This window comes from Sapajus apella, unplaced genomic scaffold (assembly GCF_009761245.1).
Source record: "Sapajus apella isolate SASKATOON/1434 unplaced genomic scaffold, GSC_monkey_1.0 scaffold153, whole genome shotgun sequence".
Lineage (NCBI taxonomy): Eukaryota > Metazoa > Chordata > Mammalia > Primates > Cebidae > Sapajus > Sapajus apella.
Window position 1 is genome coordinate 1,645,174 of NW_022437093.1, and position 27,465 is coordinate 1,672,638.

The 27,465-nt window shown below is 37.2% G+C and overlaps 1 protein-coding gene across 1 annotated transcript in view; it reads right to left on the reverse strand.

Annotated features, from left to right (window-relative positions):
• EFCAB13 (EF-hand calcium binding domain 13) overlaps positions 1 to 27,465 on the reverse strand; it is a 237,660-nt gene that overhangs the window by 25,537 nt on the left and 184,658 nt on the right. The window contains exons 41-43 of the mRNA XM_032265955.1: positions 18,687 to 18,785; positions 10,147 to 10,200; positions 4,170 to 4,274 (exon numbers count right to left, since the gene is read on the reverse strand). Coding sequence (XP_032121846.1) covers positions 4,170 to 4,274; positions 10,147 to 10,200; positions 18,687 to 18,785 — 258 coding nt within the window. The remainder of the gene's footprint in view (positions 1 to 4,169; positions 4,275 to 10,146; positions 10,201 to 18,686; positions 18,786 to 27,465) is intronic.

Consider the following 27,465-nt stretch of genomic DNA (forward strand, 5'->3'; position numbering starts at 1 on the left):
CTCACTGCAACCTCTGCCTCCCGGGTTCAAGCAATTCTTCTGCCTCGGCCTCCTGAGAAGCTGGGACCACAGGCGCGGGCCACCATGCCCAGCTAATTTTTTTGTATTTTTAGTAGAGACAGGGTTTCACCATGTTGGCCAGGATGGTCTCGATCTCTTGACCTCGTGATCCACCCGCCTCGGCCTCCCAAAGTGCTGGGATTACAGGCGTGAGCCACCGTGCCCAGCCAAGCAATCCAATTTCTATGTATGGCCACATAATCATGCACATATGTTCATGAAAAGGCATATATGGAAATTTCCCTCAGTAGTAGAATTGACAAATACATTGTAGCATACTTACACAATGGAATATTACACAGCAATTGTATTCAAGTACAACAGATTAATTGAAATCATTCCCTATACCAAAATAGGTTCCCTGAAGACTTCTACTATTAGAGTTGATTAGTCTTTGTTCAATACAGGAATGGAAATGAGCAAACTACTGCTGCATGCAACAATATGAATGAATCTGAGAATAGCATGTGACATAAGGTTGTGTGAAAGAAATTAAACATAGAAGAATACAGATTGTATAGTTTCATTTATGTAAAGTTCAAAAACAGACAAAACTAGTAAATCTATGGTCCTAGAATTCAGGATAGTAATTGCCTTCAAAAAGTATGGAGGAAGAATCTATGTAGTGGTATCAGGAGTCTTCCAGGTTACAGGTAATCTTTTATTTCACAATCCAGGTTATAGTTAAATGGGTATGTACATATGTTCATTTTGTGATAATTCTTAAGTTGGACATATATGATTACATAATATAATTATATACGTCAAACTTGAGTAAAATATTTATAACAGAAAATGTGGTTTAAAGTATTAGGATCTTAAATTCATAGTAACTTCTCACTAACCTGTAATAACTTGCATTGTATCCATCAATGATTTCAAATCAGTCTGCCCTTTAGCTATAAGATAAAGCAAATTCAGGAAAAAATGAATTCTAAATAATTATCCAGAAACCAGATAAAGTTTGTTATTACACATCATCATTTAACTTATCTCTTTTTTTTGTTGTTGTCATTTTTAACGTTTTAAATTCTTAGAAACAAAATGGTATGGTGTAGCAGAATAGACAACCCCATATATCTTCAAAGAAAAAAGTGAATAATAGATTTACATGTAGCAAGACAAGAACTTCCATTCCAAGAAGGCTAAAACATAATTTCTAATTGTATTATACTATTAAACATGGTATTTAGAAATATTTCCCCACAATTTTATATATGCTCTTTTCCTATCCAATTGAAACACATAAATCAAAGTAGACCTTAGGTCTTTCTACATGCCTATTTCAGATGTATAATTATATTTGATAACTATGCTTATTACTAGTATCAGGATTTAAGCTTCCATTTCCTCTTTATTTTTACATAATAAGAGCAAAATTTAACTATGTATGGTGCATATGTATATGCACAATCATCTATTAAAATATCAAGAGAAATATTGGTGTCCAGAAAAAGACGGCAACTACCAAATTGAAATGCCAGCTGCCAGGCCATGTTACCATACAGTTATTTCAGCTAAGGTCCCAAAGTTTGAATTCACAATACAAAGAACAATTTGGGGGTGTTAATGTATAAATATATGAATAATGTATGAATGTGTAGGTTATATGAGAGATAAACATATAAAAAGTACTGACTAAAATAAACTGCTATGATTAAGCCAGGCTCATACATAGAGCCCACCCTATGTATGACTACCTCTTTATCTTCTTATTGCATAACAACACTTGAAACAATTCAATAAAACATAGTTTTCAAGAGTGAATTTCATATTAGTAAGCTGGCCCTTGACCATTGGACCATAAAGTCTGGCTTGGGAAAAAATATGTTCTTATTGCGCTATTATACTTTCTTGTAAACATGATGAAAAATACCATCCTTGCTAGTTAATAATCTGAAGACCCTCAATTCTGATAATGTCACAGGTCTCTGGTGAAAAATAAAGACCATATGTTTACCTCTGGTCTATTCCTAACAGACTTTGATACTGCATGTCACTCAGAATTGCTGCAAATAAATGGTTACATTATACCAGGTATAAATATTAGTGTCCTGATCAAAAGCAGTTCTTCATTTTCTTTAGGAATTATCTTGTCAATATCTATTCATTCACTTATTCATTATATCATTCTCATTTACTCAGTAATTTGTCCATCTCTCTTTTAACATTTGTGGAGTGTCTACTTAGAAGCCAAGTACTCTTCTAGGTATTGGAAGATAAATAATATATCCATCCTTACTTTAAGGCTCACATTAAAGTGACAAGATAGGCAAATAAACATAAATACACAATTACAGTACAATGTGGTAAATGTAATGAAAAACATGCACAGTTATTGTGGAAATACAGAGAAGAGGTATCTAATATAGTCTGGATAATTAAAAGAAAACTTTCTGAAAAAAAAAAAAAACGTGACTCTCAATTCTGATAAGCAATGAGAAGGCATGAGTCAAATGAAGGGAAAGGAGAGGCCCTCTAAGTAATGAAGACATCATAAACAAAGCAAAGTCATAACTTTATATCGTTTGTCTTTTATATTCATTAGTTCCCTGCTTGGAACTAATTCTCTGAAGACCCTCTTTTATCATGCCAGGTAAAACTGGGATTATTGATAAAGTGGAACCAATGAATATTAGTTCCAAGCAGGGAACTAATGAATATAAAATACAAGTGGTTCATGCTTTTTATTCCTGCTTGGGCAGTGAACCAATGAATTCAGTTTCAACGTGATAAAAAGCATGATATAAAATACAAGTGACATAAAGTTATTTTATTCTTATGTAAAATGGAATAAAAATACAATATTAGTGGAGAGTAAAATTCTGGATTAGATAAATAGGATCCAAATCATGGAGGAACCTGTTTTCCATATCAATGGACTTAAGACATTGTTTAGTACATGACTATAAGCCATTAAATACTTTTAAATTGAGTCATGATGTAGTCAGATTTACATTTTATATAGATCACTACGATGGCTATTTTGTAGAAGCCATTGTAATAGCTGATACCAGGAAGGAAAGAACCTGAAATATGACAATGATAGAAGGAACAGTGAGATGTTAACAGATTTATATATGGAATTTTTTCAATGTTTTATTATGAAAATTTTCAAACATATAGCAAAGTTGAAAAAACTGCACAATGAACAGCCCTATCATCTAGATTCTACTATCAACATTTTAGTGTACTTTCTTTGTCATATATCCAATCATCTATGTATGGTAGTTTGAGGTAAAACTGGCATGATAAAGTGACAGTCCAGATAGGAGGTGACAGGAAACAGGTGGTTATACAAAATGAATACCATATAACTAGCTTAGATGACTAAATAATTATAGCACAAATGGGACAGAGAATAGAGGACTAGAAGGTAGCATGGGCAGGGAACCAATGAATTCAGTTTCAAATAGGTTAAAGAATGTCTCCTGTGGAATATCTGAGTAGAAATGTCTCAAGGCATTTGGATATACCAGTCTGCAGTGCAGGAGAGTGGCCTATGTAAAAATACAGATTTGAAAGTCGTCAGCATGTAGGTGATATGTAAAACCACAGATATGAGTGAGATTTTCCAGAGGATGTAAAATGAAAATAAGAATGAGAAAAATCCAGACTGTGGTAACAACACAGAAGCTAAGGGAACAAAATTGCAAGGTCAGATTTATCACTGATATCAAAGACAGCAGAGAGCTCCAACAAGAAACAGAATGAATAATGTCCAACGCAGTTGACAAATGGCAAGTTATAGTGTCCTTAGAGAAGTTTTAGTAGTGTTAGGGAGCTGAGTCAGAATACAAAAATGAATGGGAAATGTGGAAAGAATATACATTAACCTTCTTTCATTCCTTTCTTTTTCTACATTTTTCTTTAGCTTCCAGAACATTCACAGATGTGAAAAACAATCTTGGAATCAGTCTAGTCAAATGCTTTGTATTCTATGTGGATTTAGAAAATGAAGATAGGCTTTGTTCTTGCTCTGGACCTGAATCTTTCTGAGATTTTGCAAGGTTTTTTATTATCACAAAATTAAACTGGTTTTAGAAATACTCATATATAAACCCTTGACCCTCTTCTGAAGGATTTTTTTAATATCTAAAATGAGTCACCATCAACTGGAAGGCTTCTTGTCAGCTCTCCAAGTTCTTCTTTGGTGAGTTCAATCCCCATGTTTGCTAGTACGTTGTCCACGTCTCTGATATCTACTGTCTCTCCTTAGTAAAGAGAAAGAAATATGAAAACTCTCACTAATGCTGAAATGTTCCACCTTATATTTGCTTATGAATTACAGATATTTTTGGCAAGTAGACTTAAGATCAATGGAACCTAAGTTTACACAGATTCAATAAGGTTAGAATTAAGCTTACTTCCCTTAAAGAATAAACATATATACCATATATTTCCAAAGGGAACAAAATTAGCTTCCAGTGTATTATTCTTATAATGAAAAAGGAATTTCTAGTGAAATGAGAAAATTACTATGGTTGGAATAAGAATACATGGGTTTGAATGTTGTTTTCTACTATTTATTACCTCCTAGAACTTATTCAAATAGCCTAACTTCTTTAGTTTCCAGTTTTCTGTTTTACGAAATGAAGATATTCCTACCTGTTTCACAGAGTTTCTGTGGAGATAAAGTTACATGTGAAAAGACTTAGAACTCTGTCAGCATAGCAAGTGCCTGATACATTTTAATAACTACTTCTGAGCCAAAGGAAGGCTCAGTTACCTTTTTAACCCAAACTAGATTCATTGTCCATGCTAACCACAATCACTGAATGGCAATTATCTTGCATTTCACAATTAACCTTTAAAAATAAACTCAGTCTTTTCTCTAGAAAAGTGTATCAAAATGTGTATAAATATGATCAATATAAATCAACCAAAAATAGACATTCTGCCAAGATAATTTAAATTATGTTGGATCCATATGTTGGAGAGTAGCAGGGTTCCTTATCAAGTGATTAGGAACTACGATGAAGTAAACTGGGAGTGATTTGTTCAATCATCATCCATCTTACCATTGAAAGGTTTCAAACCAGGTAAAATTTCATTCTGATATGCCTTCTCAGACTTAGTTTATGTCTCTACTGTGAAATACATCTGATCATCTATTTATGGTCATTACTGAGAAAAAACTTATTGTAAAAGCCTAATATTTAGCTCAGAAGACAAACATTTAGCAAAATGATGTAACTGAATAAATGTTCATCATTGTGATGATTCTTGTCTTTCTTTGGGATGAAGAGTAATGCTCAAACCGTTTGTACATCACAAAAAACATTCTTAGATTTCCTATAATTGTAATAGTTCTTCATTAATAATGAGTAATGTCATTAACAATAGTAATAGTAGATTTCAGACCACTTCTCCTATGCTACAGCTAAGTCAATTTCATAGCCTTTCCCCCTAGTTTGAAATTGACCAGTAAGTCACACCTTTTGACACTGAACTTATTTTCATAATGCTAGAGTTTTGCCTTTTTTGACTTTTTACCTGGCCTCTCATGCACCTGTTCCAGGAATCCTATCTAACGGGTGTGGATCTGTGAGCAGGTACATACATATATACTCTTAAACTGATAATTCCCAAACCCTAATTGTTTTCAACCACCATGAGCTCACAAATAATGGAGACTAAGGTTTTGGGACGGTGGAGGAGTGATAGAGTGATCAATCTTTCCCTCTTCCCATTTCTTCTCAAGTCTGCTTGATTTGTTCTGGCATGTTATAATTACTTAATAACCTTGATTCCTGGCTTCCCCTGAATCAAAAAAGTTTTTAAGGATCTAGAAGTAGTTTGAACTTTCAGAATAAAGGCTGATGCTCCCTCTTCTTATTTCTCAAAGTTCTGTACTCGGGAAAATAGGAGACAAGTGTGGAGAAGGTCAGTAACAGTCTACCGTATTCCAGTAAGAAGACCCAAGAGAAGGATAATCCACCACATCAGGCTTTTGTCCTGGAGTCAGTCACCAGCACAAGCAACAGCACCAGAGAGACTGTATAATACATGATCTGTGAAGTCCACTGTAAGCTATCTATGTTAATGGCTAGAGAACTTAAAAGAATACAATTGTAGAAACCAAGCAGGCAGGGGGACTCAGTATATGCAGAAATAGATACAGAGGATAAAAGTATCACACATTTCAGGACAGATAATATTTACAAAGAGAGAAAAGGGAAGAGGGTATCCCCGATGGTACATGTAGGCTTTAAAGCCTACACCTAATATGGAGATGAAGCTATTTGGTGACAGTGATGGTGGGAGGAGAAAATCAATCCAATGTGATGACAAGCTGTCATGTTATCAGCATAACAGGTCTTGGCAGGGTGCCAGGGGAACAATTCATTTACTCAGAGAATGTACACATATAGACTCCACAAGTAGCATCTGTCCTTATTAGCCTTCAAACTAGAAGGAGATGGGAAATAGGTATACCAGCCCTGCTGGAATTCATAATAAAAACTGGCAATCACAGAACCACAAAAGGCCAGAGCAACACCTTCAGGCTGACTGGGGTTCAGCTGGAAGAACTGGAATGGATCACTTAAGGGACCATCAGAGCTTAAACACCAGGAAGGATTGAGAGGAAGCACGCACAGGGACATCTGGAAACAAGAAGTAAAGACCTGACTTTAGAACTATTTCTCTATAGACTAGGATACCGACAAAAGGGAACCAAGGTAGAAATTCAGACCAGGAGAGGCTTGGAAGAAGAAACGAGACAGGGACCAGTCAGTAGCAGTTGGGCATAAGCAAGAGGTACATTATATGGTAAGAAGTAAGAAACAGCTGCTGGTCCTGGGGTTGGGTGGGCAGCCAGGATGACAGGATAGGGAAGCACTTTCAGTTATGAAGATCAGAAGGATGATGAAGACAAGATAATCATTACAATCTGGAGTCTTAAACCATTATTTTCACCAACCAAAACAATGTGGTTATGGCACAATGTCTCCTTAACCTGTGAGTTCTGCACCAGCTTCACGGAATCCAAGAAACAGGTAAAATGTACCTAAGATGGTTTCATAAATTTTCACTCTCTCTTATTCCATCTCTATAACTTTCTTAGAGATGAAATCATACTAGAGAACAGACTACTGGTTGACAGCCTAAATAATAAAGTTTTAAATTAAAAAAATACAACTCACAGAGAAGAGAAAATTTATAAAATAGTTTAAGTTTCATAAAGGAGCACTTTTCTGATTTGCCTTAAAAATTAGGAATATCTGATAAAGAAGATGAAGAAAAGAAAAAAAATTAGGACTATCTTCGTAGGCTGGCCATGGCGGCTCACACAAGTAATCCTAGCACTTTGGGAGGCCAAGGCAGGAGGATAGCTTGTGCCCAGCATTTTAAGACCAGCATGGGAAACACAGCAAGACCTTGTCTCTAAAAAAAAAAAAAAAAAAAAAAGAAAGAAAGAAAAGAAATATCTTCATTAAAGTATGGAAGGTAGGCCAAAATCTTGCCACCCTTGAAGCAATTGTTAGTGACACCCTGTCATGCTGAACATATGTACAGGTATAACATTTTAAATTCTATCAATGTACTTTTCTTTCTCACATCTCCTTTCTTCCATAGAACCTTTTCCAAATCAGCCATAGAATTTAGACTACTTCAAAAGAACAAAAACTGTTTTTAATGTTTAAAGGCTACTTTTACAAAGCAAAACTTCAAGATCTGACACTTAGTGTTACTGTAAAATAGAGGACAGAAAGGCCAAAAATTACATAAGGGAAGCTCCTTTCCTCCTTCTTTCTACCCCGTACTTGATAAGAAGAAAAAATAAAAAGTCCACTTCATGGTTTAAGAAAGTGAAACTGAGAAGAGAAACAGTTACAGTAATATATTTTTATCCACCTATCATCTACCTACCTACCAATCACCTTTCATCTATTTCTCTTTTACCTATTTATCTCAATTTACAAAGAGGTTTAAGTGTTCTTGTTGCCTACTGGCCACCTTCCATCTCCACCCCATACTCCCCTCTCCAAGAGGAGGTAAGATAGAAGAAAATTCCAGATACGCTGGTGGGAATGAGGGTAGGGTTATGAAAAAAGCAACAAGGACTTCTGTCATACTTCCTGTTTGGAACTTTGAAGTTACCAGCTCACTAAGTGCACAGGCACTAGCATTCCATTGTCATGAAGGATAGATATTGTGGCATGGTATATGTAGGCAGATAGAGGGCTGAAAATATGCCACCCCTGGTCTCCTTTGGTTTTTGTGTGATATACAAGAAATTCAGATACTTCCATGTACTTCCTGTGAGAAATGTGAAAGGTATTTCAGAGATGAAGGCTAGTGGGTTTGCCATGGGATATCAAGTCAGGGGGCAAGATGATTCCTAGCAGAAGTGATTGAGGTAGACAGCACAGTCTGAGTACAGACAACAGTTAACTGAGATTCAGAGGCCCTCATCACCAGTCAGGGCTAAGACTGAGCCAAGTTAGTGAAGGAAGGATCACAGAATCTTGACTTTGCTGAGAAAACAGATCATGAATTTCTCAAGCAGAAGAATTCTGCAGGAGAGGTCAACAGGATCCATGGAAACCCATGAAATATGGGACATTGCTAAAGATAGTATCAAGAACTCAGACAACAAGGCAAGTTCTGGCTGCCCTCTTCTACCGCCAGGAAGACACTCAAGCTTTCCCTTATACTGGGGTGCCTTTCTGAGGAGAAGTAAGAGAAAGTCTTGAAAACTGGTAATTTCCCAAAATGAGCTGGGTCAGCTAAAAGAGATGATTTTTTTTTTTATGCTTAAACCAGAAGAAATTGGATTACTGGTCAATTTGAGTCCTACTCTTTCATCTTTCAGCATCCCACCCACAGCCAGAATAGGATGGGAGACTGAAAGAGAAATGAGGCTAGACAAAATAAAGAACATACCACATTTACTGTGTACCTCAGTTTGTAGTATGCCAAATTTGAACCTGATACATACACATACTCATTCCTTTAATATTTTTTTCTCTATGGCTACTTCCCTACTTTCTCCTTCTGTACCTCTCAGGTATAGACTTTAGGCCTATAGGTAATTCTAGTATACCATTCAAAATTGTTTAATACTGATGGCAGAAACCGTTAAGTGAATTGTTTGCTACTATAAATATACTAAAACTTCAATCACAAAACAGTTTCATCTTTCATTATAGTTATATTGAGCTAATGTTTTCCTCAACATATTTTATAAAGCATTGGTATGATGATATAGATCTGGAAATTTTCACACACAGTCTCAAAACAAAGCTCCCTTGAAGGGAAATTCATCAGCTGAACATTTTGTTATCTGTGAGTTTAACCAACATATTCCCAGGAATGTTTCAAAAGTCACTGGGATCAATTTTCTTTCCTTTGAAAGATTAGAAAAAGAGCCCAGGAAAACATTTAAGAATTATTTAATAATTGCAACATAAGCAAATAAATAGCAAGCTTGCATCACTCTAATTCAGCTATAGATCAAAATAAAGATATGAGCTATTTTCAGTTAATTGCATAGTCTAAAATAGTCATGTTTTGGTAATCCTCTTATAATTTCAGGTCAGAAATTATATATCAACAACCTAAAATTATTTACTAACAGGTAGTATTATTATTTTCTCTTGAATTATTAAGCTGGTTGTCTATATATAGACACAATCTGAAGAAAAATTACATACATTTTATTCTGATATTTACCCACTAAGCCTCTAGTCTTTCATTTATAAAATGAAGAACATACCTGTATAATAGATATAACAGTAACAATGCATGCAAAACACTTGGCACAGTGCCTGGTATATAGAAAGTGTCCACTAAATAGTAGTAATTATTATTTTTATTATGCAACTTAGGTTTCATATTTCTAAAGTATAATAAGTGAAGCATGCTATTGGTGAAACCTCTAGAGGATGGAGGACTTCTGTCAAGAAACAGCACTATAATTTTATTTTGAGAACACTGAAATTCAAAGTCAAAGTAGTTCATTAGAAAACATTTTTATTGTTAATAAAGTGGCAGAAGTTACAACGGTTACATATTCAAAATACTGTTACAAAGAAGTTTGTAAAGCATTAGTATCTCAGTTTTACATCAACTTCTTACCTGTAACAGGTATAGCTGCATGCAACAGTTTAATATGTTTCACTTTCTCATCAGCTATAAAACAATACAAATCACAGAGTCCACAGTGAGATTCAAAAACACAATGTGAAGGTCTTAATTGTGAGACAGAGCATAAGAAATCAATAACTTCCCACTATTTTCACTATAACTGTCTTTTTTTTTTTAATTTTAAAAACAAATTTATTAGTGGTGGTGAGATACCAGGTGAACTTTGCTCCCTTCTCCTTTTCCTGTAATTAAAACATTTTGTAATGAGAATGTTTTATTTTTTATTTTTTTATTGCATTTTAAGTTTTGGGGTACATTTGAAGAACATGCAAGATAGTTGCATAGGTACACACATGGCAGTGTGTTTGCTGCCTTCCTCCCCTTCACCTATATCTGGCATTTCTCCCCATGCTATCTCTCCCCACCCCACACTGTCCCTCCACCATTTCCCCCCAACAGACCCCACTGTGTGTAGTGCTCCCCTTCCTATGTCCATGTGTTCTCATTGTTCAACACCCGCCTATGAGTGAGAACATGCACTGTTTGATTTTCTGCTCTTGTGTCAGTTTGCTGAGAATGATGGTTTCCAGGTTCATCCATGTCCCTACAAAGGACACGAACTCATCGTTTTTGATGGCTGCATAATATTCCATGGTGTATATGTGTCACATTTTCCCTGTCCAGTCTATCATTGATGAGCATTTGGGTTGGTTCCAGGTCTTTGCTATTGTAAACAGTACTGCAATGAACATTCGTGTGCACGTGTCCTTATAGTAGAACGATTTATAATCCTTTGGATATATACCCAGTAATAGGATTGCTGTGTCAAATGGAATTTCTACTTCTAGGTCCTTGAGGAATCGCCATACTGTCTTCCATAATGGTTGAACTAACTTACACTCCCACCAACAGTGTAAAAGTGTTCCTATTTCTCCACATCCTCTCCAGCATCTGTTGTCTCCAGATTTTTTAATGATCGCCATTCTAACTGGCGTGAGGTGGTATCTCAATGTAGTTTTGATTTGCATTTCTCTAATGACCAGTGATGATGAGCATTTTTTCATGTTTGTTGGCCTCATGTATGTCTTCTTTTGTAAAGTATCTGTTCATATCCTTCACCTACTTTTGAATGGGCTCGTTTGTTTTTTTCTTGTAAATCTGTTTTAGCTCTTTGTAGATTCTGGATATCAACCCTTTGTCGGATGGGTAGACTGCAAAAATTTTTTCCCATTCTGTTGGTTGCTGATTCACTCTAATGACTGTTTCTTTTGCCGTGCAGAAGTTGTGGAGTTTGATTAGGTTCCATTTTTCTTTTTTGGCTTTTGTTGCCAATGCTTTTGGTGTTTTGGTCATGAAGTCCTTGCCTACACCTATGTCCTGAACGGTTTTCCCTAGATTTTCTTCTAGGGTCTTTATGGTATTAGGTCTTATGTTTAAGTCTTTAATCCATCTGGAGTTAATTTTAGTGTAAGGTGTCAGGAAGGAATCCAGTTTCTGCTTTCTGCACATGGCTAGCCAGTTTTCCCAACACTGCTTATTAAACAGGGAATCCTTTCCCCATTGCTTGTTTTTGTCAGGTTTGCCAAAGATTGAATGGTTGTAGATATGTTGTGTTGCCTCCGAGGCCTCTGTTCTGTTCCATTGGTCTATATCTCTGTTTTGGTACCAGTACCATGCTGTTTTGATTACTGTAGCCTTGTAGTATAGTTTGAAGTCCGGTAGTGTGATGCCTCCTGCTTTCTTCTTTTTGCTTAGAATTGACTTGGCTATGCAGGCTCTCTTTTGGTTCCATATGAAGTTTAAGGTGTTTTTTTCCAGTTCTTTGAAGAAGGTCATTGGTAGCTTGATGGGGATAGCATTGAATCTGTAAATTACTTTGGGCAGTATGGCCATTTTCACCATATTGATTCTTCCTAACCATGAACATGGAATGTTTCTCCATCTGTTTGTGTCCTCTCTTATTTCATTGAGCAGTGGTTTGTAGTTCTCCTTGAAGAGTCCTTTATGTTCCTTGTTAGTTGTATTCCTGGGTATTTTATTCTCTTTGTAGCAATTGTGAATGGCAGTTCATTCTTGATTTGGCTCTCTTTAAGCCTGTTCTTGGTGTATAGGAATGCTTGTGATTTTTGCAGATTGATTTTGTATCCTGAAACTTTGCCGAAGTTGCTTATCAGTTTCAGGAGATTTTGGGCTGAGACAATGGGGTCTTCTAGATATACAATCATGTTGTCTGCAAATAGAGACAATTTGACTTCCTCCTTTCCTATTTGAATACCCTTTATTTCTTTTTCTTGCCTGATTGCTCTGGCTAGAACTTCCAGTACTATATTGAATAGAAGTGGTGAGAGAGGGCATCCTTGTCTAGTGCCAGATTTCAAAGGGAATGCTTCTAGTTTTTGCCCATTCAGTATGATATTGGCTGTTGGTTTGTCATAAATAGCTTTTATTATTTTGAGATATGTTCTGTCAATATCTAGTTTATTGAGGGTTTTTAGCATAAAGGGCTGTTGAATTTTGTCAAAGGCCTTCTCTGCATCAATTGAGATAATCATGTGGTTTTTGTCTTTGGTTCTGTTTATGCGGTGAATTACATTTATAGACTTGCGTATGTTGAACCAGCCTTGCATCCCTGGGATGAAGTCTACTTGATCATGATTGATAAGCTTTTTGATGTGCTGTTGCAATCGGCTGGCCAGTATTTTATTGAAGATTTTTGCATCTATGTTCATCATGGATATTGGCCTGAAGTTTTCTTTTCTTGTTGAGTCTCTGCCGGGTTTTGGTATAAGGATGATGTTTGTCTCATAAAACGATTTGGGAAGGATTCCCTCTTTTGGGATTATTTGGAATAGTTTCAGAAGGAATGGTACCAGCTCCTCTTTGTATGTCTGGTAGAATTTGGCTGTGAACCCATCTGGACCTGGGCTTTCTTTGGGTGGTAGGCTCTTAATTGCTGCCTCAACTTCAGACCTTGTTATTGGTCTATTCAGGGTTTCGACTTCTTCCTGGTTTAGGCTTGGGAGGAGGCAAGTGTCCAGGAATTTATCCATTTCTTCCAGGTTTACTAGTTTATGGGCATAGAGTTGTTTGTAATAATCTCTGATGATGGTTTGAATTTCTGTGGAATCTGTGGTGATATCCCCTTTATCGTTTTTTATTGCATCTATTTGGTTATTCTCTCTTTTTTATTAATCTGGCTAGTGGTCTGTCTATTTTGTTGATCTTTTCCAAAAACCAGCTCCTGGATTTATTGAATTTCTGAAGTGTTTTTTGTGTCTCTATCTCCTTCAGTTCTGCTCTGATCTTAGTTATTTCTTGTCTTTGGCTAGGTTTTGAGTTTTTTTGATCTTGCTCCTCTAGCTCTTTCAATTTTGATGATAGGTTGTCAATTTTCGATCTCTCCTTCCTTCTCATGTGGGCACTTATTGCTATATATTTTCCTCTAGAGACTGTTTTAAATGTGTCCTAGAGATTCTCGTATGTTGTGTCTTCGTTCTCGTTGGTTTCGAAGAACATCTTTATTTCTGCCTTCATTTCATTGTTTATCCAGTCAACATTCAAGAGACAGTTGTTCAGTTTCCATGAAGCTGTGAGGTTCTGAGTTAGTTTCTGCATTCTGAGTTCTAACTTGATTGCACTGTGGTCTGAGAGACTGTTTGTTATGACTTCCATTCTTTTGCATTTGCTGAGGAGTGATTTGCTTCCAATAATGTGGTCAATTTTAGAGTAGGTGTGATGTGGTGCTGAGAAGAATGTATATTCTGTGGATTTGGGGTGGAGAGTTCTGTAAATGTCTATTAGGTTTGCTTGGTCCAGGTCTGAGTTCAAGTCCTGGATATCCTTGTTAATTTTCTGTCTGGTTGATCTGTCTAATATTGACAATGGGGTGTTAAAGTCTCCCACTATTATTGTGTGGGAGTCTAGGTCTCTTTGTAAGTCATTAAGAACTTGCCTTATGTATCTGGGTGCTCCTGTTTTGGGTGCATATATATTTAGGATCATTAGCTCTTCTTGTTGCATTGATCCTTTTACCATTATGTAATGTCCTTCTTTGTCTCTTTTGATCTTTGTTGCTTTAAAGTCTATTTTATCTGAGATGAGAATTGCAACCCCTGCTTTTTTTGCTGTCCTTTGGTTGGTAAATCTTCCTCCATCCCTTTATTTTGGGCCTTTGTGTATCCTTGCATGTGAGATGGGTTTCCTGGATGCAGCACACCGATGGGTTTTGGCTGTTTATCCAATTTGCCAGTCTGTGTCTTTTGATTGGGGCATTTAGTCCATTTACATTTAGGGTTAATATTGTTATGTGTGAATTTGATACTGCCATTTTGATGCTAGGTGGCTGTTTTGCCCATTAGTTGATGCAGATTCTTGATTGTTTTAATGCTATTTACCATTTGGTATGTTTTTGGAGTGACTGGTACTGGTTGTTCCTTTATATGTGTAGAGCCTCTTTCAGGAGCTCTTATAAAGCAGGCCTGGTGGTGATGAAATCTCTGAGTACTTACTTGTTCGCAAAGGATTTTATTTTTCCTTCACATATGAAGCTTAGTTTGGCTGGATATGTGATCCTGGGTTGAAAGTTCTTTTCTTTAAGGATGTTGAATATTGGCCCCCACTCTCTTCTGGCTTGTAGGGTTTCTGCTGAGAGATCTGCTGTGAGTCTGATGGGCTTCCCTTTGTGGGTAACCTGACCTTTCTCTCTGGCTGCCCTTAATATTTTCTCCTTCCTTTCAACCCTGGTGAATCTGAAAATTATGTGTCTTGGGGTTGCTCTTCTTGAGGAATATCTTTGTGGTGTTCTCTGTATTTCCTGGACTTGAATATTGGCCTGCCTTGCTAGGTTGGGGAAATTTTCCTGGATAATATCCTGAAGAGTATTTTCCAGCTTGGATTCATTCTCTTCATCACATTCAGGTACACCTATCAAACGTAGATTAGGTCTTTTCACATAGTCCCACATTTCTTGGAGACTCTGTTCATTCCTTTTTACCCTTTTTTCTCTATTCTTGCCTTCTCGTTTTATGTCATTGAGTTGATCTTTGACCTCTGATATCCTTTCTTCTGCTTGGTCAATTAGGCTGTTGAAACTTGTGCATGCTTCGCGAAGTTCTCGTGTTGTGTTTTTCAGCTCCATCAATTCACTTATATTCCTCTCTATGTTGTCCATTCTCGTTAGCATTTCGTCAAATCTTTTTTCAAGGTTCTTAGTTTCTTTGCATTGGGTTAGAACATGTTCTTTTAGCTCACAGAAGTTTCTTATTACCCACCTCTGAAGTCTGATTCTGTCATTTCATCACACTCATTCTCCATCCAGCCTTGTTCCCTTGCTGGTGAGGAGTTGTGATCCCTTATAGGAGGAGAGGTGTTCTGGTTTCGGGTGTTTTCATCCTTTTGGCGCTGGTTTCTTCCCATCTTTGTGGATTTATCCACCTGTTGTCTTTGTAGTTGCTGACTTTCAGATTGGGTCTCTGAGTGAACCTCCAGTTTGTGGATGATGAAGTTATTTCTGTTTCTTAGTTTTCCTTCTAACAGTCTGGCCCCTCTGTTGTAGGACTGCTGAGGTCCACTCCAGGCCCTGCTTGCCTGGGGATCACCTGTAGCAGTTGCAGAACAGTAAGGGTTGCTACCAGTTTCTTCTTCTGCTTTCTTTGTCCCAGAAGGATACCTGCCAAATGTGAGTGTGTTCTCTCCTTTATGAGGTAACTCTTTGGACATACGGGGGTCAGGGAGCTGCTTGAGGAGACAGTCTGTCCTTTATTGGAGCTCAAATGCTGAGCTGTGAGCTCCGTTGTTCATTCAGAGTTGCTGGGCAGGTACATTTAGGTCTGCTGCAGCAGAACTCATAAACTCCTTTTTTTTTTCTCCAGGTGCTCTGTCCCAGGGAGTTAAGGCTTTATTTATGAGTTTCTGTTGTGCTGCTGCCTTTTTTTTTTCAGGGCTGCCCTGCCCAGTGAGGAGGCGGCCTAGTCACTGTCTGCCTGCAGAGACTTTGCTGAGCTGCTGTGGGCTCCGCCCAGCTGCCGTGTGATCTTCCCTGTAGTCCTGTTTATATGGGTGTAGTTAGAACTGCCTCAGCAAGGGTGGCCCGCCTCTGTAATGGCGGACTCTCTCTGTAATGGCAGGCTGCCTCAGCAACGGCGGGTTGCCTTGGCAATGGTGGGCTGCCTCAGCGATGGTGTACTACCTCTGTAGTGGTGGAGTGTCTTGGTAATGGCAGACGCCCCTCCCCCACAGAGCTGCACCTTCCCAGGTTCAGCTGTGCTTGCTGTGAAACTCTCAACCCAGAGCATTTCCAATTGCTGTTTCGTTTTGTGTGTGTGTGTGGGAAGGTGGGTCCAGCTGAGCCTGATCACCTGACTCCCTGACTCAGAGTCTGTTTTTTTTTTTTTTAGGTGAACGGTCGACTCTCTCCCAGGTGTTCCAGTCGACTGTTGAAAAGGGGCCGGCATCTGTGTGATTTCCTGTGCGGTGACTCACTGCACTGGCTGAAACAGTGGCGCTGAGATTCGTGGCGTTTTTTTTTTTTGCCCAGTAATCTCCTGGCCTGGCTCCCTGTTTCAGTTCCTTTTTAAATCAGATGAATGGGTGGTCTGCCTTCCTGGGTCTCCAATCACCAGCTAAAAGGGCACCCAGACCAGTGTATTTTGTACGGAGAACCCTGCGCCAGGGCGCTGGCAAAGTAGCCGCACTGGCGCGCTGGCCAAAACAGCTACACTGGCAACCCGTGGGGCTCCTCCACCTGGGAATCTCCTGGTCTGTGGGCAATAAAAATCCATCTGGAAATGCGGCGTCCACTCACCCTCTGCGCTTTCACTGGGAGCTGCAGTCCTGAGCTGTTCCTAGTTGGCCATCTTGGGTCCTCTCTATAACTGTATTTCTATCATCCCTTCCCACTCCATAAGACCATGGAAAAATGAGCATTTGAAAAATGATATACAAGCTTTTTTTCATTAAAGTACTGTGGTGTTAAACACTATAGCATTATAGCAAAAATTTTAAAGTATTTTCCTCCATATCAAGCAGATTCATTTGATTTCCTGACCTCTCCAATTTGCTCTCTTTCACTCAAGGAAGGAAAGAAAATGAAATTTAATGCATGTCTACCAACCTATGTATTGTGATACATTTCATATGATGTATCTCATACTTCTGTGAAGATAGTATGACTCTTTTAAAAAAAAAACACATAAAGAAGTTGAGCTTCATGAAAGTTAAGAACCATGCCTAAATCACAAAGTTAGTAAGATATTGAAAACTGTATCTGTCAGGTTCCTAAATCAACATTTGTTCCATTCCAAATCAAGTAGGCTGCTAGGGCAGGATTTAAAAGCAGCACAAGCACTTGCACCAGGATTCTTAAAACTGATCATGGTCACACTTAGTCCTCAGTGAGCACCTATGATAAGCTGACATTTCTAACCCCTAAATTATTTTCACTTATATTTTTTGCCTGTATATATATCTTCTCCCTTAATCTAATGCACCTTTAAGAACAAACGCCAGTTAGAATGGCGATCATTAAAAAATCTGGAGACAACAGATGCTGGAGAGGATGTGGAGAAATAGGAACACTTTTGCACTGTTGGTGGGAGTGTAAATTAGTTCAATCATTGTGGAAGACAGTGTGGCGATTCCTCAAGGACCTAGAAATAGAAATTCCATTTGACCCAGCAATCCCATTACTGGGTATATATCCAAAGGATTACAAATCGTTCTACTATAAGGACACGTGCACACGAATGTTCACTGCAGCACTGTTTACAATAGCAAAGACCTGGAACCAACCCAAATGCCCATCGACGATAGACTGGATAGGGAAAATGTGGCACATATACACCATGGAATATTATGCAGCCATCAAAAATGATGAGTTTGGGTCCTTTGTAGGGACATGGATGAACCTGGAAACCATCATTCTCAGCAAACTGACAGAAGAGCAGAAGATCAAACACCGCATGTTCTCACTCATAGGCGGGTGTTGAACAATGAGAACACATGGACACAGGGAGGGGAGCACTACACACTGGGGTCAGTTGGGGGGAAATAGGGGAGGGACGGTGGGGGGTGGGAAGCTGGGGAGAGATAGCAAGGGGAGAAATGCCAGATGTAGGTGATGGGGAGGAAGGCAGCAAATCACACTGCCACGTGTGTTCCTATGCAACAATTTTGCATGTTCTTCACATGTACCCCAAAACCTAAAATGCAATAAAACAAATAAATGGGGAAAAAAAAAAGAACAAACACTAAGTTTTGCATATTTTGTAAATCTCTTCTCCAGATCCTAGCATGGGCCTTTCTTCTTTGAATTTACTTCAAGAAACATGGAATATTTTAAAATATCATGAAGGTAGTACTCAGTTCAGCAAAATGAAATGCTTATGTTTGGACTGAGTTCCCTTAACATGTGTCAGCTGTATTTCAAGAACTAAAAAAAGTAGAATTTTAAACATGTGAAATCATAAACCCACAAGCCCAAATTATCCTTGCAGGGGGATGATGGTGGTGGTGTCTATAATATTCATAAATACCTGGCAAATTGTGTGACAGCTCTTCAAATTCCTTATCAGAGAAATTCATTTCCATTTTCTCTAGAATGGTATCAAGGTTATCGATATCAACCTTCCCCTCTTGGAAAAGAGAAAGAACTATGAAAAAGGTATCATGACACTACAACACCAAAACAATGTCTATGTATTATCAATACTATGCCCAAAATCTATCCAAGTGGCAATGAGGTTTAATATCAGAATTAGAAATAAAATGTATTTCATTAGGCTTATGTTAAAGAAAATTCTATTCAGCAAGATTGCTAAAAGGAGTCTGACTCCAAACCTCAGCTGAAATGTTATCCTCCTCTATTAGGCAGTCCCTAACTATCCTATCTAAAGCAACCCTGGCATCTTCTATTCTTGATCATATTACCTTCTTTTTCTTTCATAGCACTTACTGCTTCATAAATTCATCTCATTTTTATTTATTAATTTCTCCCTTGCCTTAGTGGAAATATGACTTTCACGAAGGCAGGAACATTGTCTGATTCACCACTGTATCTCCTACACTTATAATACTAGAGAAGCACCTGGTACTTTAAGAGCACGGTAAAATGTTAATTAACTGAATGAACTGAATGAATTATAGCATTGAAGGCAAGCAATCTAATATTATAATGTTAGACAAATAAATGTTGTCCAGACTATCTAGAAAGGTAGTCTCCATTGCTGATAAAATCCTGAGGTCTCTATTTCACATTTTTGTTGCATAGACACCAAGGTTGATTTTTTCCTCCCCTATCAAGATTGGAACTCCTTTCCAAGATATGAAACAGTTTATCACGTAGTATTAACTAGTATTAACTGATAAATATCTAAAATAATAACAAACCAATTAATATATGATGGCAAGACTGACAATCTAATGACTAGGAAATGACATAAGAATCAGCAAAAGGATCATAGTTACTGCCTTTTCACCTTACTTTTTTTTTTTCCCCTGAGACAGAGTCTTGCTCTGTCACCCAGGCTGGAGTGCAGTGGCATGATCTCAGCTCATTGCAACCTCTGCCTCCCGGGTTCAAGCAATTCTCCAACCTCGGCCTCCCAAGCAGCTGAGATTACAGGTGCCTGCCACCATGCCCAGTTAATTTTTGTATTTTTAGTAGAGACAAGGTTTCACCATGTTGGTCAGGCTGGTCTTGAACTCCTGACCTCAAGTGATCCACCCGCCTAGGCCTCCCAAAGTGCTTGGATTACAGGCGTGAGGCACTGTGCCTGGCCTCATCTTACTTTTTATTTTCTTTTGAGATGGAGTCTCATTTTTGTTGCCTGGGCTGGAGTGCAATGGCTTGAGCTCAGCTCACTGCAACTTCCTGCCCTGCTGGGTTCAAGTGATTCAACTGCCTCAGCCTTCTAAGTAGCTGGGACTACAGGCACATGCCACCACACCCTGCTAATTTTTGTATTTTTAGTAGAGACAGGGTTTCACCATGTTGGCCAGGATCATCTTACTTTTAAGAGCCTCCATTACATTTATTTGTTTCATCTGATTTATTGTTTTGTTACAATAAAAGGCAAATATATAATAATTTATAAAAACTGTGAAAGACTCCAACATTTCATAAATAAATTTAGAAAGTTAAATTTTCTTTTAGAATTCTGCATGACAGTCTTTCCAAATGACATGAGAGTAGGACATTTAGAACACTTTTCATTTAGTAATATGATGATTAGTAACTCATGTCCATTCTTAATCTTTCTCTACTCCCACCTACTACTGCCATCCTATCCTAATTATTTAGGAGCAAATCATAGACATCATATCAAATCATCTGTAAATATTTCAATATATATGACTAAAATATAAGAACACTGTAAAAATATGACTACTAAACCATTATCATGCTAACTTTGTTAAACTATTCCTTAAATTATCAACTATCTAATTTGTCTTCATATTTTTCTGATTGTCCCAATTTTTGAGCTTTGTTCAAATTGGTTTGTTATTATTTTAGATATTTATCAGTTATTTGCATTTGTTCAAATAATGATCCTAATAAAGTCTGTTATCTGAAGCTGCAAATTCTATTACATCTTTTAGGTCTCTTTAAAAAAATTTTTTTTTTTTAGTTTTTACAATGATATTGAGAAGTTTGTTCAATTCATACAAGTAATTTTTCAGATCTCTACAATAAGCCTGACCTGAGGGAGAAAAAAATCCTTACATTGATAGCAAAATACCTTCTAGCCCTCATCAGTCATCTGCAATCACTTAGCAGGAAAAAAATTCCATAATCACATAGATCATGCAAACACTTTTTTATGCTAGTGGTATTCACTTTTTCAAACTGAGCAAAACAATGCAAACTTTCACTTTTCTATGCATTTCAAATTTCACATATATTAGTGTTTCTTCCAACCTTGATCCAGCTCATTACCTACAGGAATGAGATAAGGGGTAAGAAAAAGATCCCTGCATTTTCTCATTTTCCTCTTTTCTCCTTGAAGTAAACCAAAAATTCATTAAAAATTTTTGTGCTGCATTTTCTTTTGCTTTATTTTTAAATTTTATTACAACTTTTATTTCAGATACGGGGGTACATGTGCAGATTTGTTACACAAGAATATTGCATGATGCTGAGGTTTGGAGTATGGATCCCATCATTTATGTTTTTATAAATCAGAAGCATAACAAAAGACTCAATGGAGTAAATAAACAAATAAGTATTCAATTATCAGTAATCTAATAGGTCCTCATACAGCTTTAAGATAATATGACTTTAACATGGAAGTATTAGAACAGAAGTTTCCCAAGAGCCACTCATTTTAAAATAAATTATGGCTTAAATCATTACTATATAGATTATATCAGGCAAAGAGAGATAGCATTAATTTTTTCCTCCTTTCATGAAGGACTGTAAATCATCTATCATGTTGACCAATTGTGTTTATTGAAAGTTTTCTTAACATTAGACATTTTTATAGGAGTAAAATAAATAGCAAATAACCATTTGATTTCTTTTTTCCTCCTAGTCTAGTCACATAAGCCAACTGTAATGGATGATACAGATTTCAGCTGTAATTTGTCAAGTATTCCAAGAGCTGTCACACTGCCAAAAACTAGAGAAAACTGCCACCCACAAATAATCCATCAAGTTAAGTGTAAATACAGTGTGGTTTTAATTTTCTTCCATATAATCCCAGACAACCCCAAATAACTATAAATGCCTTATTTTATAAAAAGCAATTTTAAAACCTTCAAATTTACTTAAAAGTATTTAAATGTAGAGCTCTCAAATTTCCTTCAATCAGGCCAGAAATCATCACAAAAACCATGATCACAGTTACAAATGAAACAAGTGAAATGTTTTAAGTTTAGGACAATCAAAAAGCCCTATGTAACTTTTTAAATATAATCATTTATTCAAATATACTGTAAATGGGAATGATCATAACACAGGAAGCAAAAATAAGCTTGCAGATGAAGTTTCTAGAAGTTCATGAAAATAATGCCATCCCATATTGCAGATACAAAAGGAAAAATAGTTCTAATAAACTTAAGAGTACTCTGGTCACCTTTGTTCATTTGGGCATGCAATGTGTAAACTATTTTCACTTCCTATAACATGGTAGTCCACAGGAGGAGCTAGTGAATATTGTCCATTATGAGGGGATGATGGGAGCCAGACCAAGGCTTAGCAGCAGAAAGACCACTTGGCGCTTCCAGAGCCCTGTGGCTGCTCCAGTCACCAATTATGTCTCTTTTAATTTATAAGTCCCTCCTTGACCTCATTTTTCCCTGCACTTTTTTGAAAACACTACATTGTTAGCTCTTTAGAGTTTCCCATAACCTGGATTTTGATTATTATACCCCCATGGTGTGGTTTAACATATTCTTCTGTGCTCTATCTTTTTCTGTGAATTGGTAGTAAGATATAGAGGCTTGAACAGATACAGGGTCGACTGTTTGGAAAAAAATAACTCACAGCTGGTATTTTGTATTTTCATCTGAAAACAATGTCTAGTTTTCTTTATTTTTGGGTGATAATAGTGATCACTGATAATTACAGACTAGACCCATTAAATAATTAAAGGTCGCAAAATCCTCATATTCAACTTCAATCATTCCTTTTTTTGTTTAGCTGCAATATATTCATAAGATAAACTTCCTCTTCCGTTATTTGGCTACTACAAATTAAACTTTGTATAGAAAGTGCTTATTTCCCTCTATATACCAGTCTCAAAACAATTTGTTTCCTAGAATCTTCCAGTGATGATTTGTGATAATTTTGTTAGTTGTTTGTTTTGTTGTTTCACTTGAGTATCATTAAAAAAAAACTCATAGATTTAACAATTTGTTTCAAATTACTGCAATTATTCTTACTGATGATCAAATTGTCCTATGTTTGGCCAGGGGGAACCCATTTAAGTCAGTTTTTGAGTTCTTTTGACACAAACCTAGTAGTACTAGATAGTTTTATTGCTTTGTGGCATTATGAAATATTCCAGGCTCCTGTTGTACATTGTCTTTGTCATACCTGGGATCAAACATTTCTCCAAAAAGCCATTATTACAGGAGGTAGCTAGTCAGACATGAGCAGAGCAGGAGACACTCTGGCTCCACCCACCCCCATACAACAGGAATGTCAGGTGACCACCAGGTGCTGGTCAGGTGGTTTTTAACTCTCTCTCTAAAAATATAATTTCTCACAGCCAGCACCAGGAAAAGGCAGTCTCTTAATAAACAGAAACACCTAAAACTGGGGATCAGAAGCTTCCCAATAAGATCTCAGGAGTTGGGTGAATGGGCTCAAGCATGAGCATGAAGAAGCAAAATGGTAGAGTTTAACTGGTATGTGACCTTCTAGGGACATTCAGTTGGTAAGTGAAGAATACCTCAAATAATCCCCTAATCCAGTAAATCCTTTTGCAAGCACTAGCAGACCATTGTGCTTGTGGACAGCCCACCCCAAGGGAAGAATCAGGGGAGAGAGATGCAAGACCCTGGAAGTATGCTAACATATAAAACCACAAGTCAAAAGGTCAAATTACATACTTGTCTTTCAAGTGGCCCACTTATCTCTCTTCCAAGTGCATATTCCTTCCTTGTGTTCCTGCTCTAAAGCTTCTTAATAAACTTTTACTCCTACTCTAAAATTTGCCTCAGTCTCTCTTTCTGCCTTATGCCCCTCAGTCAAATTCTTTCTTCTGAGGAGGCAAGAATTGAGGTTGCTGCAGACCTGTGCTGATTCACTACTGCTAACACACTTGGGTGCCATGTCTTAGGTATGTTCTGCCGATAACACCATGCTCCTTTTTGAAGAAGGAGGATATAGAATATGGAGACCACAATCTGGGTTTTAGGGGTTGTGTTGTAATAAAAATATATTTTCTCTTGGTCCTCAGTTCCTGTTACAGAGTGATGAGAGTTTCTTTATTTATAAGGAGCCCTTTTAAACCATACTTGAGTTACACTAATGAAGTAACTCATGGTATGGATCCCTGGATAGCTTGGGGAAGGGGAGGTTGGTTAGCAGGAAACCAACCATGTGATTAGAGAGTTTAAACTTTCAGCCCCACCACCCATCTCTTGACCTCTGGAGAAGAGAAAGGGACTAGAGATTGAGTTCAATCATATGACCAATGATTTAATGAATCATGCCTATAATATGAACCCAAGATAAAAACTCTAAAACAAGAAGGTTTGGAGAAGTGCTGGGTTGGTAAATAATATTAATGTGCCAGGAGGATGGCATGCCTAAAGAAGGCAGAGCAGCTCTGTTCCCTGTTACCTTACCACCTTATATATCTCTTCATTTAGCTGTTCATGTTTATCCTTTAAAATAAACCAGCAATCTTAAGTATATTGTTTTCCTGAGTTCTGTGACTTGTTCTAGTAAAGCTGTGAACCCAAGCAGGGGGTGGATGTAGGAATCCTGAATTTTTACAACTGGTTGGTCAGCAGTGTGGATGGCCCAATGACTTATGGCTGACATTTAAAGTAAAAGTAGTCTTGTGGTATTAAGCATTTTAAACTGTGGGGCCCATGCTAACTCTAGGTAGTCAGTGTCAGAACTGAATTGAATTGTAGGACACTCAGTGTGAGAAGTTGGTTATTGGAATGACACAGAGGTGCTCTTCAATAAAAGTCTAATAATTGGTTCCAGGCCTTTTCCATGGACATAATTAGAAAACATGCATTTTTAAGATAAATTACATCATGAATTTATAGTAATATATTCACAATCCAGAGTGTTTTAAAGTAAATCTCATATATCTAAATTAATATTTCCTTTCTCCTATGCCAAAAGTCACCATTCTCAACAATATCAACATAATGACTCATTTGCTTTATCCCACAGAATATACACAAGAGTCTCAGAATAATGCCACAAAAGGTAACAATGATAAGCTAAGTGTTGAAAATATTTTCAGGGTTATTGTTATCATTTTTTGCAGATCTTTTTGTCCTTTGATATTCCATTCAGGGGTGCACAATCAAATTTGTATTTTTTATAAAATTGTTTGAAGTAGTTCCTTTCTATGTTTTAAGCTACCAAATCAATATAAAGTTAGGTTCATTTGATTTTGCTTTCAATTTTTAGAAATTGCTTTTTGGAAACTTGCTAAATAATTATGTAATATATTTACGAGAATCCAAAATTAAATATTTATTCAAAATAGGAGGTTGGGCACGGTGACTCATGCCTGTAATCCCAGCACTTTGGGAGGCCAAGGTGAGCAGATCACTTGCAGTCAAGAGTTTGTGACCAGCCTGCTCAACATGGTGAGACCCTGTCCCTACTAAAAATACAAAAATTAGTTGGGCATGGTGGCGGGTGTCTGTAATTCCAGCTACTTGGGAGGCTGAAGCAGGAGATTTGCTTGAACTCAGGAGGCAGAGGTTGCAGTGAGCCAAGATTGTGTCACTGCATTCCAGCCTGGGCAACAAGAGCAAGACTCCATCTCAAAAAAAAAAAAAAAAAAAAAAAAAGTAGGCTAAATTTTTAAGTGCACTCTCTTTTCCAGTTTTAAACACCTTGTTCCTTCCTACCCCTGAGAGTAACTATTTTTTTAAATATAATTTTTATTGTATATCTGATACTTCCATTTCTCTTTCTTTTTAAATCAACTTTGTTGAGGCATAATTTACATACCATAAACCATAATTTTAAGTGTTCAGTCTGTCAAGTTTTAAGAAATATATATAGCCATGTAAACAATACTAGAATTATGATACAAAACATTTCTATTACCCCCCAAAAGTTCCCTTTCTTTGCTATCAGTCCCTCTAAAACATACATTTAAACAATCACTGATGTGCTTTCTGGTATTATGTTTGCTTGTTCTCGAATTTCATAAAAAGTATCATGTAGTCAGTATTATTTCATGTCTGTCTTCTTTCACTCAGCATAATGTTTTGAAATTCATCCAGAACGTTGCATGTTATCAGTAAATCATTCATTTACATTGCTGAGTAATATTCCATTGTATGAATAGTATACTTTGTTGATCCCTTTGCGGGTGGATGGACATTAGGATTATTTCCAGTTTTTAACTATTATGAATAAAGCTGTGAGCATTCATGCACAAATATTTTTGAGAACATATACATTTCTTTCTCTTGGAAAGATATATTGGAGTGAGAGTACTGAGTTTTAGAGTAAGCTTATGTTCAACTTCTTAAAAACTACCATTCTAATTAGCATGAGATGGTATCTCAATGTGGTTTTGATTTGCATTTCTCTAATGACCAGTGATGATGAGCATTTTTTCATATGTTTGGGGTTACTGGGTCAAATGAAATTTCTATTTCTAGATCCTTGAGGAATCGCCATACTGTCTTCCACAATGGTTGAACTAATTTACACTCCCACCAACAGTGTAAAAGTTTCTCCACATCCTCTCCAGCATCTCTTGTCTCCAGATTTGTGGCACATATACACCATGGAATACTACACAGCCATAAAAAACGATGAGTTCATGTCCTCTGTAGGGACATAGATGAACCTGGAAACCATCATTCTCAGCAAACTGACACAAGAACAGAAAATCAAACACTGCATGTTCTCACTCATAGGTGGGTGTTGAACAATGAGAACACATGGACACAGGAAGGGGAGCATCACACACTGGGGTCAGTTGGAGGGGCTGGGGGGGGAAAGTGCAGGGGGAGGGGTGAGGGATAATGTGGGGAGAAATGCCAGGTATAGGTGATGGTGGGATGGAGGCAGCAAACCACCTTGCCATGCATGTACCTATGAAACAATCCTGCATGATCTGCACATGTACCCCATGTACAATTTTAAAAAAAGTAGAATTTAAAAAAAGAAAGAAAAGAAACTACCACACTAATCTCCACAGTGGTTAGAAGACCCATTAGCAATTATATGAGTTTCAATTGCTTCACATCACTACCAATACTGGGTGTTGCTGAACTTTTTATTTTTAGCTATTCTAGTGGATGAACAGTGATATCTATTTATGTCTTAAACTGCATTTCCCTAAGAGAAATAGGAATGCTTTTATACTGTTGGCAAGAATGTAAATTAGTTTAACCATTGTGAAAGATGGTGTGGTGATTACTCAAAGATCTAGAACCAGAAATACCATTTGGCCCAGCAATTTAGTTACTGGGTATGTACCCAAGGGACTAGAAATAATTCTATTACAAAGATACATGCACGAGTATGTCCATTGTGACACTATTCACAATAGCAAAGTTGTGGAATCAACCCAAATGCCCATCAATGATATACTGGATAAAGAAGATCTACATATACACCATGGAATATTATGCAGCCACAAACAGGAA